At 42.7% G+C, this 13,009-nt stretch overlaps 2 protein-coding genes across 6 annotated transcripts in view; both read left to right on the forward strand.

The window, feature by feature from the left end:
* The window catches only part of LOC120421993 (serine-rich adhesin for platelets), a 121,285-nt gene that overhangs the window by 67,232 nt on the left and 41,044 nt on the right, over positions 1-13,009 (forward strand). For all 5 annotated transcript variants that reach the window (XR_005606060.2, XR_005606062.2, XR_005606063.2 and 2 more), the window contains exon 3: positions 12,400-12,675. Coding sequence is in view for 1 of the 5 variants with exons in the window: in XM_039585305.2 (XP_039441239.1) it covers positions 12,400-12,675 (276 nt within the window). In the remaining 4 variants the exon portion in view is untranslated. The remainder of the gene's footprint in view (positions 1-12,399; positions 12,676-13,009) is intronic.
* LOC128093159 (uncharacterized) lies at positions 5,333-6,015 on the forward strand. The gene is made up of 2 exons (XM_052709013.1): positions 5,333-5,467; positions 5,534-6,015. The coding sequence occupies exons 1-2, from the start codon at positions 5,375-5,377 to the stop codon at positions 5,984-5,986; spliced, it is 546 nt and encodes a 181-aa protein (XP_052564973.1). The 5' UTR covers positions 5,333-5,374; the 3' UTR covers positions 5,987-6,015.

Genomic DNA, 13,009 nt, shown 5'->3' on the forward strand with positions numbered 1-13,009 from the left:
ACAATCGGCACGCTCTTTAGCTGCTAGTCCATGACTCGGTCAACTGTTTTCCCATCTTGGCATTAAAGCTTTTCGGCCAATTTTAGAGCTAGCCCATTAAAGTAGTGGTAGTTCATGACAGATGTCGCGATATTCAAACCTATCCAATATTTCTCTCAAACTCTCAGTTAAACAAGATTAAATAAGCATCAGATAAGCATCACCAATCTCTGAAAAGATTTAAAAAAAAAAAAACTGCTACGGAAATGTAAACATACATTATCAGACACCCAGATATTGCTGCCATTCTACCTTTCTCTCTCTCTCTCTCTCCCTCTCTCTCTCTATCTACATTTCTCTATCTAGCTTTTCTCTCTCTCTCTATCTACCTTTCTGTCTCTCTACCTTTCTTTATCTCTCTCTACCTTTCTTTATCTCTCTCTCTACCTTTCTCTAGCTCTCTCTCTACCTTTGTCTATCTCTCTCTCTCTCTACCTTTGTATATCTCTATCTCTACCTTTGTCTATCTCTATTTCTACCTTTCTCTCTCTCTACATTTCTCTCTATCTTCCACTCTATTTCCCTCTCGCTGTCTTTAGACAGTTCCTTCTTTATACAACTATGCTTGTTCTCATAATTCTAACACATTTCCTCCACTTTATATCTAAAAGCAATTCTTCGCTATCTTCTAGCCCAAGTTTACGCTTAAAAGTTCACTGCTTAGCGTATCATTAACAGCTTTGCCATCAATTCTTCACGAGAGCATTCGAGACAATATAGCCTTCTTCGCAAAACAACCTCAATTACGAACAATTTAGCCTTATGTTTGTTTCAGACTTTTCAGCCCAGTGAGTCATCTGGATCACCTTTTTCTAATATAGTAACAACAATAGCGGTATTTCAGATTATTACCACGTCAAACCGGCCTACCGTTCCCACGCAACTCAATCTTATCTTAGAACAATCGCGGCCTTTCAGGCTATTTACCACGGTAGGCTCATCAGACCCACCGTGCCCAACGCGATAAAATATTCCACTAATCGCGGCCTACCAGGCTATTTCCCACGGCAAGCCCATCTGACCTCCGTGCCTAACGCGCTTCTTTTTTCTTGGAACAATCGCGGCCTTCCAGGCTATTTACCACGGCGGGTCAATCAGACCCACCGTGTCCAACGCGATAACATGTTCCACTAATCGCGGCCTTCCAGGCTACTTACCACGGCAGGCCCATCTGACCTCCGTGCCCAACGCGATTCTTGTTTTTTCTTGGAACAATCGCGGCCTTCCAGGCTATTTACCACGGCGGGTCAATCAGACCCACCGTGCCCAACGCGATAACGTGTTCCACTAATCGCGGCCTTCCAGGCTACTTACCACGGCAGACCCATCTGACCTCCGTGCCCAACGCGATTCTTGTTTTTTCTTGGAACAATCGCGGCCTTCCAGGCTATTTACCACGGCGGGTCAATCAGACCCACCGTGCCCAACGCGATAACATGTTCCACTAATCGCGGCCTTCCAGGCTACTTACCACGGCAGGCCCATCTGACCTCCGTGCCCAACGCGATTCTTTTTTCTTGGAACAATCGCGGCCTTCCAGGCTATTTACCACGGCGGGTCAATCAGACCCACCGTGCCCAACGCGATAACATGTTCCACTAATCGCGGCCTTCCAGGCTATTTACCACGGCAGGTCCATCGGACCCACCGTGCCCAACGCGATTCTTTTTTCTTGGAACAATCGCGGCCTTCCAGGCTATTTACCACGGCGGGTCAATCAGACCCACCGTGCCCAACGCGATAACGTGTTCCACTAATCGCGGCCTTCCAGGCTACTTACCACGGCAGGCCCATCTGACCTCCGTGCCCAACGCGATTCTTTTTTTCTTGGAACAATCGCGGCCTTCCAGGCTATTTACCACGGCGGGTCAATCAGACCCACCGTGCCCAACGCGATAACGTGTTCCACAGTTCCACTAATCGCGGCCTTCCAGGCTACTTACCACGGCAGGCCCATCTGACCTCCGTGCCCAACGCGATTCTTGTTTTTTCTTGGAACAATCGCGGCCTTCCAGGCTATTTACCACGGCGGGTCAATCAGACCCACCGTGCCCAACGCGATAACATGTTCCACTAATCGCGGCCTTCCAGGCTACTTACCACGGCAGGCCCATCTGACCTCCGTGCCCAACGCGATTCTTTTTTCTTGGAACAATCGCGGCCTTCCAGGCTATTTACCACGGCGGGTCAATCAGACCCACCGTGCCCAACGCGATAACATGTTCCACTAATCGCGGCCTTCCAGGCTATTTACCACGGCAGGTCCATCGGACCCACCGTGCCCAACGCGATTCTTTTTTCTTGGAACAATCGCGGCCTTCCAGGCTATTTACCACGGCGGGTCAATCAGACCCACCGTGCCCAACGCGATAACGTGTTCCACTAATCGCGGCCTTCCAGGCTACTTACCACGGCAGGCCCATCTGACCTCCGTGCCCAACGCGATTCTTGTTTTTTCTTGGAACAATCGCGGCCTTCCAGGCTATTTACCACGGCGGGTCAATCAGACCCACCGTGCCCAACGCGATAACATGTTCCACTAATCGCGGCCTTCCAGGCTACTTACCACGGCAGGCCCATCTGACCTCCGTGCCCAACGCGATTCTTTTTTCTTGGAACAATCGCGGCCTTCCAGGCTATTTACCACGGCGGGTCAATCAGACCCACCGTGCCCAACGCGATAACATGTTCCACTAATCGCGGCCTTCCAGGCTACTTACCACGGCAGGCCCATCTGACCTCCGTGCCCAACGCGATTCTTGTTTTTTCTTGGAACAATCGCGGCCTTCCAGGCTATTTACCACGGCGGGTCAATCAGACCCACCGTGCCCAACGCGATAACATGTTCCACTAATCGCGGCCTTCCAGGCTACTTACCACGGCAGGCCCATCTGACCTCCGTGCCCAACGCGATTCTTTTTTCTTGGAACAATCGCGGCCTTCCAGGCTATTTACCACGGCGGGTCAATCAGACCCACCGTGCCCAACGCGATAACATGTTCCACTAATCGCGGCCTTCCAGGCTACTTACCACGGCAGGCCCATCTGACCTCCGTGCCCAACGCGATTCTTTTTTCTTGGAACAATCGCGGCCTTCCAGGCTATTTACCACGGCGGGTCAATCAGACCCACCGTGCCCAACGCGATAACATGTTCCACTAATCGCGGCCTTCCAGGCTATTTACCACGGCAGGTCCATCGGACCCACCGTGCCCAACGCGATTTTCAAAAATGATTTGACTTTCTGTCAAATTCAATTCCACCAAAAACTTGCTCTAACCGTTGAGCAAACATCCGCACACAACCACAAATCTTTATTTCACCGATTCTTGTCCACTTGCCACACTCTACTTACGATGAAAACAAACTTGCCAAAAACTTTTTCCGATGACTTTCCTCACACACTTCCCTACTTTTCCACTTTCCTTGGCAGACGATTTCCCGCGGATTCTTTTAAATTGCAAATAAAAATGCAACTCCGTCACGGTCGCCAATGTGTGAGACCAGATTCCGTCTGGGAAATCGTCTGCCGAGGATGACCAGTGCGGACTGACATCCGATCTGGCCGAGCGTCACTCGAGGAAAGAGGCCGAGAGCTAGACCTGCTTTGCCAGCTGTCACCGGACCGTTCGTGTGGCTGCGTCCATGCGCTGTCAGCGCATGGCTGCGTCGAGCCCAGCGTACGAGGGGCCTATTCGACTACATCTAATGGAGTGCGTTCGCATTCACCGCAACAGGGTGTATCACGCCACACAAATGTTAATAACTTAAAATGCCTAAAAATAAAAAGAAATAAATTTCATTCATAAATACCTATCTTATAGCTTCCCATCCCCAGTATCCTAATTCTTTCTTACCTTGTTAGTTATTCGCAGTCTTTTTTTTCCTAACTTATTTCACCATTGCCGGCACAGGCAAAAGTCGACTGTCAGACGCCACATCGCGCAGCTTCCGTAATCCCCCTCTGCTACACGACGTTCAGCAAGTAGCTCAAGAGAGTTGAAGGGCACTCGTCGTCGTCGCCGTTGTCGGCTTAGCACGCCGCCGATCTCAAAGGCTTCAGCCCTAATAAATACGTACAATTTAGTGATTACCCGTGTACGCCACTGCACTTTTGCCTCCGCTTCAGAGTGTATGATGTGCAGTAGATAAGCCAGCTCTCCTCTTGTACGGCCGGAACAATGAGAGATTTATCCCGCAGTCCTGGGATGCTGGAGTGGTTCGTTGGAAATGTTTGTTTCAAGTACACGATGCAATCGGGGAACCACCCTACCCTCCTCGACCATTGTTCAATGCAAATTGAATTCTGTAGCGGTGAGCAGTTTTTCGCAGATCTTGGATCGGTTTAAGGTTGCAATTAATTTACATTTGCTGACAAGCAACGGTCATACAGTCGGCTAGGTCTTGGCTACAAGCGAAAAAAAAGAAGGGTGGCTTAGTCAGATAATGGTTTATTGTATGCCAAATGGAGTGAGCTCGATAAAGTGTATGTTTGTTGATACATATATTTATTTCGATTTCTGGTTTCAACTCTGCGCGAGACACCGACAGACAAACAGTTCATTTGCAGTCATTTTCAACTACGAAATAGGAAATATACTACAGTCGCATGGGTTGACTAGATCAAATAGTTTGCTTTTCGTGTTAGGTACTTAATAACATATTTTTTGCAATTCCGTCGTGAAACTACTTACTTTTCCTGTCATTCTTGAACGACGAAATAGCCTACTTTTCTGTACCAAAAATAACAGAATCGAATAGCAACACTTTTCAAAATAAATGCTGAAAAGTTCTACTTTTCAGCACTGAAATGGGTGCTGAAAAGTTTAACTTTTCAGCACTTGTTTCGAAAAGTAACACTTTTCGACATTTTTTTGATTTAAACGATTTATTGACAAAATACATGAAAATTCGACTTAAAATTTCACTCAATGGGTGTTTTTCGAAATTGCAAAAAATGTTGTATGGAACTTGTTGCAAAACTTGATTTTTTTCAGCACTCGTCGTATTTATCCAACTCGGTGAACCTCGTTGGATAAATGTACGACTCGTGCTGAAAAAATCCTCTTTATGCAACTTGTTGCATAAACTACTATTTTGAAATAATTGTTAAGAATATTTATTCACTTTTCAGTTCCTTCCTTTTTTAATAATCAAAATATTTTAAAATATATTTTTTGCCTGAAATGTAGAGATTCAGCTGTTCAAACAAAGCCATTCCAATACCAGTTCTGAAAGCTGACAGAAATTCAAATGAATCATATCGATTTATTTTGATATTTCTGTGTATAAGTGCAAAAACTTCTTCAACACTCTTTGCCATTCAATAAATTGCATGCAAACAGCCAATTCAATATTTCAAGTTCAGTATCAATCCAAAATGAACAAGATCGCAATCGTTTCGCTAGCTCTTCTTGCACTAACCAAGGTATGAAAATCCAACAATTATTCGATTGTATTTCGAACCATTTACCCAAAAATCGCTCACTTCCAGCTCATCTTGGGCACCGTCGTACCACTGAAGGACGGTTCCGGTACTCAGATCGGTCAGCTCGAGGATGAGATTGGCGACGCACTGTTGGCCCTGGTTCGACTGCAGGGACAGTTCCAGGGTGGCTTGCGGGACGGTCAGTTTAAGTCCTCCTGGTTGGTGGCACGAACCGTGAATGAAACCCTTGAAATGTTGAACACTGTGGCCAATTTAACGCAGTCACTGCTTCAGCACTCCCAGTTCCAGCAGTATCGGACGATTACGTCGGCGATCCGGATTGTTCACAACACGAGCACGAGGTTGGTCCTGGAACTGGAACGAGCTCTACCAGTGGTATCCGCTGGGGGGAAATTTGACGATCGAGCTCGAGCCAAACTAACAAGTGTTAAGGAAACCATTGACGTCAGCTATAAGCTGATTAAACAATACTTTGAAGTAATGATTACAATGTCTTGAGCAATAAATTTGGCAAACAACTGATCAAACTGTCGTATTTTTGTTATTGTAGTATTTTTGATCGTAAATTTAGCCAGCTTCTCATCAGTTTTTTAGGAGTGCCTCCAAAATGAAGTTGCTGGTATTATTACTCACAATATTTGCTGTCTTGGAGGTAGTGTAAATCTTCAAATTGATCAAATCATTAATTTTAACTCAAATTTTAGTTTGGATCTACTCAACAACCTCAAATTTCAATTGACAGAGTTCTGACAACTCTGTCAGGTGCACTGAAACTATGTGAAAATCTTCAAAACGTCATTAAATCTTTGCAACTGACCAAAGTCACTAAAGAAGTCAGCCTTATTAACGAAAGCACATCGGTCATTCTGGACTCGCTGAATTTCGCCGTTTCTACAACCAGTAATCTGACCCAAGCAAATCCAGAGCGGGTCGAGAGCTCCCTGATAGATCTGCAAGCCGCCTGTTCAGCGATGGCGATTTCCGTGACTCAGTTGCAGATCGCTCTGTGGGATGTCGCGATCAAGGGGTTAACGGCGGATCTTAACGTTCGATTGGAGCTGCTGACGACGATGCTGGCGAAGAATGTCATCGAAGTGAGAGCTAACATTGGAAAGGTGCGAGGATTTCTGGTTCAGTAACTAAATAAACGAACTGATTTGTTCTGTTGAAAATAAAAACATTCAAAATACAAAGAAATATCAATTTCTCAACGATTATTCTATCGATTTGATTGAATATTGAAAAAAAAATCAAGTTCTTTTTGATTACTATAAGTAAGAAAAATACAAATTGAGCAGTTCTTTGGAATGTAATGTAATGTTTTGAAGATCTCTTTTAACAAGTTTTATATATGTATGAGTATTTTTGAAAATTATATTTTTTTAAATATGCTTGCTTTAAAAAATGCTTTTCTAAAACTTTTACGATTTTGTGGAAGAATAAATTGAATTCTAAAAAAAACCAATTAGTATTCTAAACACCCGCATTTTTCGAATCAAAGCTCACACATACCGAGTTTCAGTTGTTTCCCGTGTGCTTAACAGCTATTTTTATTCCAAAAATAACACCTTCCCGCAAAAAGCATACATCATCCCACGCATCCCGATAAAGGCCGTGGGCCAAACTGGCCGCAACAAGAAAAATAAATAATAAAAAAAACACACGTCAACATCTAGCTCATATTAAAAAAGCACAACAACACCTGAATCGTGCCCCAAGACTGTAAACAAACGATGACAACCGCAACTTTGCCTTCGAGCAGAAATTCTGACTTGAGCTCTTTTGGGGCCAAACATGGGAGCTGCTCTATGACCTGCCCAAATTTGGACACCGGACCTCACTCCACCAAATAGCGGCTGCATTCATATTATACAGGTTTTTGTTTTCGTGGGGTTGCTGAGCATAGGGTAAGCTGGGGTGAATTGGATCAGCTTGAGTTGTTGTAGAATTGCCTGGAGGTATGCAACCGATGAAATTTGATATCTTTGTTTAAAAACTCTTAAATTGAAGTAGAGTTCAACATTTCCATACTAGTTTATGATCTGTTTTCGCCTCACTTCCAATTTGCCACTTTGTTTTCAAATTTGGAAAGTTGATTGACGTTCTTTGTTATGCTAAGCAGCGCGCGGTTCATTTGCTAGTCCAAAAAATCCACCGCAGAATTTCAATTCCTTGTGAAAACACATGCTCGGAGCTTTTGCCCCCACAATGCGTGGAACTGTTGGGCAGATTTGGGCAAGGAATGTCCACCTGGTTCCGGGCCAGAATAGAGGCGGTAGCATGACATGTGTTATTTTCATAGAATTTTGCCAACTTTGAAGACACCCCCGACTTGGACTGCTTTTCGGCGCCAGCGGCCGTGACCGTGCCCGGGGGGCCTCTCTCAGTATGGACTTCCTCGTTTTGTGACATGATTAATTGATGTTTGAACTGGGGACAGGTTTTGTGGGGAGTTGGTATGGTTGTATAGTTTCTGGAAAAGAATAAATTCGAATTGAAAATCTGTACCCCGAGGAAGGTTTTTTAAGAGATTTGGTGTCTTCGGCAAAGTTGTAGGATTGAATTTTAGTTTAAATTCGCACTTGAGTTTGCGATCCTGCAAGTTTACTGTTGTAGACGAAGTTTTACAATTTTGTATGGTTTAATTGCATGTTTCCCCTTAGGTATTTAAATTTTACAGGAATTTGCTTCAATTCAAATCATTTAAGAAATAGGCTTGTGAAATCCAAATGTCACACATTGTCGCAACAAAATATCAAACCACTAAAAGTAATGTTTGCACATTGAGTGCCAGTTTCTAGAATTTGACACTTTGTTTTCAAAAACCAAAGAATCACATCACACAAAGCGCCACTTAATCGCTTCGCGACTTGAGCAATCATCGGAAAGGTGAGAAAACGTGTTTTTTCCTCTGCTTTCAGGTGAACTGAAGTCAAACCTCTAGCAAGATTGTTTCTCGGCGCTTCAAATAATCCATCGCCGCAAAAGGGAGAGCGGGACGCCGAACTCATGTCTGGTTGCGTTATTACTATCATTATTGGCGCTCGATGATGACAGTGAGTGGACAAGATGATAGTTATTTGACTGTTCCAAACGGGAGCCCGGCCATCATGCCATAGTTGTTGTTGGAAGTCCATTGCAATTATTACGACCGCCATTACCGGGGCTGAAACATCGAACTTTTCGCATCTCTTAGCCTCGACTTGGTCGATTGGTTGGGAGTGGCGCCCCCCCCTTTAAGTCGCGGCCGCCAACTCGTCGTCATGTACGAGTGATTTTACGCCACTTTTATTACCATACACCCCGCTACCTGAAGTTGTACTAAACTGGGCAAAAACACTAGCAATTTGCCATGCAGCCACGGAACCTCCCAGCTGTAAATGAGTGCAATTTTCATTTTACGTGGAAAATCGAGAGCGTTTCGCTGTGAATTGCATGGAAAAGTGCAGGGTAAGGTAGAAATACTCTCACTTGCACTTATGCACTGAAGATGAAAGTGAAAACGAACCTAACTGTCTTCGAGTTGTTGGGTGCTTCTCGTGGTCATTGTGTTTTCATGTTTTTTCCCTAGAAATGATTGTAAGTCGGGTTTAGTTTGAAGTTTGTACACTTGCTGCTTATTTGGCCCGTGCTGACATGGGTGCTCGTGAGCCTATTTTTTTTTTGTAAATTTCGATGGTTCAATTCTATTTATATATACTGATCAATGCTTTATTTTCTCAAAAAAAATTTATTTTTGGTATTGAAAATCGAACCATTAGTTTTCGAGGAATATCGTCTGCTGAAAAATGAGAGCTGATAAATTAAATAAAATAATTAATAAATACACGTACAATTTTTTCTTCTCAATTTTCAAATATTATAAAGCTACCGTAAACCGGGGTGACTTTGATAGGATTTCGATTTGTTTTTGGAATATTTTCCAACAGGTAAGGTTTTTCTCAAGATTATTATTTTTAAAACATGTACTGGGGTAGGCCACACAAAGTCCATGCACTATTTTGGAAAAAAAGTTTTTTCAATAGTGTTTAGAAAAATATTTACGTTAAAAACTCTTAGTTTAAATTCCGGGGTGACTTTGATAGTCATAGTTTTTCTTGTTAAAATCTTATTTTAGATGTTCAAACTATTTGTACGTTAAATGTACCATCACTAAAGTAACTGATATAGTTTAAAAAAAAAACAATGTTTATATTTAGTTAACAATGTTTATAAGCTTTCTAACAAAATACATATAAATTTTAGGAAAAATTGCTTGAAAGTCGGAATTTTGCCTGAAATTTGTTAAAACTAGTTTTGTTTAAAAAATTATCGATTTATATTGCATTTTATACTGAATTCGAAGCACGAACCACAAGTTTTCATTTTACATGAAATTTGTTCAACTGAAATTGCCTATAAATTTGAAGATTTTTTAAAATTGTGTTCCAAAAACACATATTTATTATTATTTACAAACTTATTTAACCTTCTCCTAGTGGAAAATTGTCTAAAAAATCCGAAAATGCATTCCGTTTTCCGATTCAAAATCATGTTCATTGAGAAAATCATGACACTTTGAAAAGTTTAAAATAATGACTTTCGTCAACATTTTCTTAACTATAGTTAACTAACTTTTTAAACTTTTCAAAATTTTATGAAAAGTCCTTCTTGAGGTACTTTGAACACTTCTCTACCACGGTCGGTATGATACTAAACCATTCCTTACGTACTCTTCATTTTGCGGAAAAATCGCAATTTATCAAAGTCACCCCGTTTACGGTACGTCTCAGCAACGAGTTGTCCGATTAACAATGTCGAAAAAATCGTTTTGCAAAAAAGTCGGTTTTATATGCAAAAATAAAAAAAAACGTGCAAGGGAGGGGGGAACATATCGGCCTTGAGTTTTTTAGTTTTTGGCCATGTAAATAAATAAATATGTAAATCGATAAAAAAAAATCGAGTTTTTAGTTTTCAGTAAAAGTAGGCAAATTTTTGGGTCAAAATATGGACTTGGTGAAATTGTCAGCCAAATCGGTGCAACAAATCGAAAAAAAAAACATTTTTCAATATTCCTCCTAGACCAAGACGTTTACAAATTATCTAAGGATAAAATTCTGAGCAAATTTTTGTACGAGTGTGGTTGTTTGAAAATATGCACTTTATTTTCTCGGCATTGGTTGAACGAATTCTTTCCGGATTTATTACATTCGGTCTAATTTCGACTCCCATAGCTTGGTACTGAAAATTTTAAACTTTAATTTTGCTGTTTTTAAGTTGTACAGACAATTTTGTTTTATGAAGAGGGTTGATATAATATATTATTAAGCTCACTTCGACTATTCCGGCTCGGATGTCCAAAATCAACACCTTGCGACATCTAGCGAGCTGGAAACATTGCAAGCTTTCAGGCGTAACCAAATTTAACCCACCGGAGGTCGCGTACGTGTACTTTGTACACAGTTTGTAAGGACACTTGTAAGAAAGGCAAAAACACGCGTCTTCCCGAAGGTTAAGCAGGAAGCATTTGCAATTGTTTTTGTGACGAAGGCATCAATCACTGATGTGAATTAAGTGTTTTTAACAGCATTTTTTTTTTCATTGAGCTGACATTGTCTGTGTAAAACGCAGTCACTTGTTCTCGTTCTAGAACCCATCTAATGGCGCTAATTGAATTAGTTAGATAGCGCCCCATTAGGTGCGCAAGAACCAAGTCAAGCTCAACCAACAGAGATAATCGCATATCCCTCGGTTAACTAAAATACACACTTACACACATACACACGGTAGCTGCGTGAAACTAGCAATTTAAGTCACTTTGACCGATTTCTAGCCGCACCGCGCGGTTTGCGATAATGATTGGAAAATTACACGAAAATTGTTCAAACAGACAAGCTGCAAGCTCTGGTTGCGGCGCCTTTATTAAACCATTTCAATTTTATTTACCTTCCAGCTTGTAGTGCATGTACAAATTCTTTATAGTATTTTTTTCGTCGTTGTTGTTGTTAAGAGATGTCGAGGCGCCGCCAATATCTATGTTTAATGGCTGCGGTGCGGTTTTGACTGCAAGTGGTTGGGGCCTTCTCGCGATAGGCAATTTGCATAATAATTTACCAGGTCGAGAGCGATTAGATTGTCACCGATTTGAGCCAGGAGACCATAAAATCTGAGCTTCTGTTCCGCGCCGCGCATGGGTGATGGAGTTGGGAGCTGAGGCAACTTAAGTGTCGAATCAATGGAATGAAGTGGACTAGAAGGTGCACGAAATAGTGCATTGATTTCTTAAAATTATCATGTTGTCAGTCAAAACCTAAGAGTTTGAATCAAAAATTATATCGTCAGCTATTGAAGTTTAAAAGCTATTGAAATGTCTAGAAATCTTAAAAATATGCTTTTCAATATGATCATTTATTACGACGGAATCCATCAATCTCTCCCGTTAAACACGAGGTGTCACAAAATTTGCCGAGATTGTGTCACCTAATAAAATGACACCTCAAAGCAAGATCGCCGCCGTGCCGCCGGCCGCCACCTGAAAGTCATTACCGAGTAATAACGTGTGTCACCTCACTGTTCACGAACAAATCGTAAAGCCGGCGTTGGTTTCGTTTGCCTTTGCCGCACCATAAATATTATATTAGAGGAGATGGAGACAAATTAAAATTCACCTCGGGCAACCCCCGGTTTTCGGGACCAGGAAGAGGCACTTTTGACTATGGTCAATTCTTATTGTGTAATAATGATGGTTGGGGCACGTGTTGGCCTTCAGGAACTTCAGGCCAGACACTTTAGGTTGTAAATCGTAAAGATTTGCCCTCACAAGAAGGTTTTGTCCCCTCGGGGATCACTTTTAACGACTTGTTCAATTACTCGAGTTGATTTATTGATTTGTGACCACTTCTTCCCTTCTCCCTCTCTCCCCCGTCCCTCAGATGGTCTCACAGAACCTGTCCTCGTCGGACGGCAGCACCCAGCACACGCAGAAGAAGCAGATGGAGGTCCTGCAGGCCCGGACCGCGTCCGGCGGCTCACTCCAGGTGGTCCGCGCCCAAACCGTCCAAACGACCTCGTCACGCTGGTCCTCCTCCACGCTGCATTCCGAGATCTGCAACGGCACAACGACCAGCACCAAGTCAGCGCTAACGACCAACGGCTTCTCGAGTCATCAGCAGTTCCACAAACCGCTCATAAATTCTAGTAGATTATTGGTAAGTGTGTGCAAATCGGGTGTACGTGTGCCACGCCAGGGCTTGTTGTTGTCCATGAGATTCGGGGCCCCGAGGGCACAACTTGACAATGTTTAGTAGCAGCAGCTCGGTGCCAGAGTTTGTTGCGCAAAGCTCGAGAACGAATGATTCAGGACAGAACGAGATAATTCAAATTTGCGGTTAATTGCAATGGCCGGGAGGGTTGTGAAGAACGTGAGTTGAACTGGACATTGGATATCCAGAAAGTACTGAGCCGGTTCAATAACACGAAGTTATTAATAAATCCGAATGGCGAAAAATCTGATATAAAATGTATGGTATATAACTTTTCCAC

This window comes from Culex pipiens, chromosome 2 (genome assembly GCF_016801865.2).
Source record: "Culex pipiens pallens isolate TS chromosome 2, TS_CPP_V2, whole genome shotgun sequence".
NCBI classification, from domain to species: domain Eukaryota; kingdom Metazoa; phylum Arthropoda; class Insecta; order Diptera; family Culicidae; genus Culex; species Culex pipiens.

Coding starts and splice junctions, on each gene's coding strand:
- LOC128093159 (XM_052709013.1), top strand. CDS start 5,375: ATGCAAACAGCCAATTCAATATTTCAAGTTCAGTATCAATCCAAAATG. Junction 5,468..5,533: donor CTCTTCTTGCACTAACCAAG/GTATGAAAATCC, acceptor GCTCACTTCCAG/CTCATCTTGGGCACCGTCGT.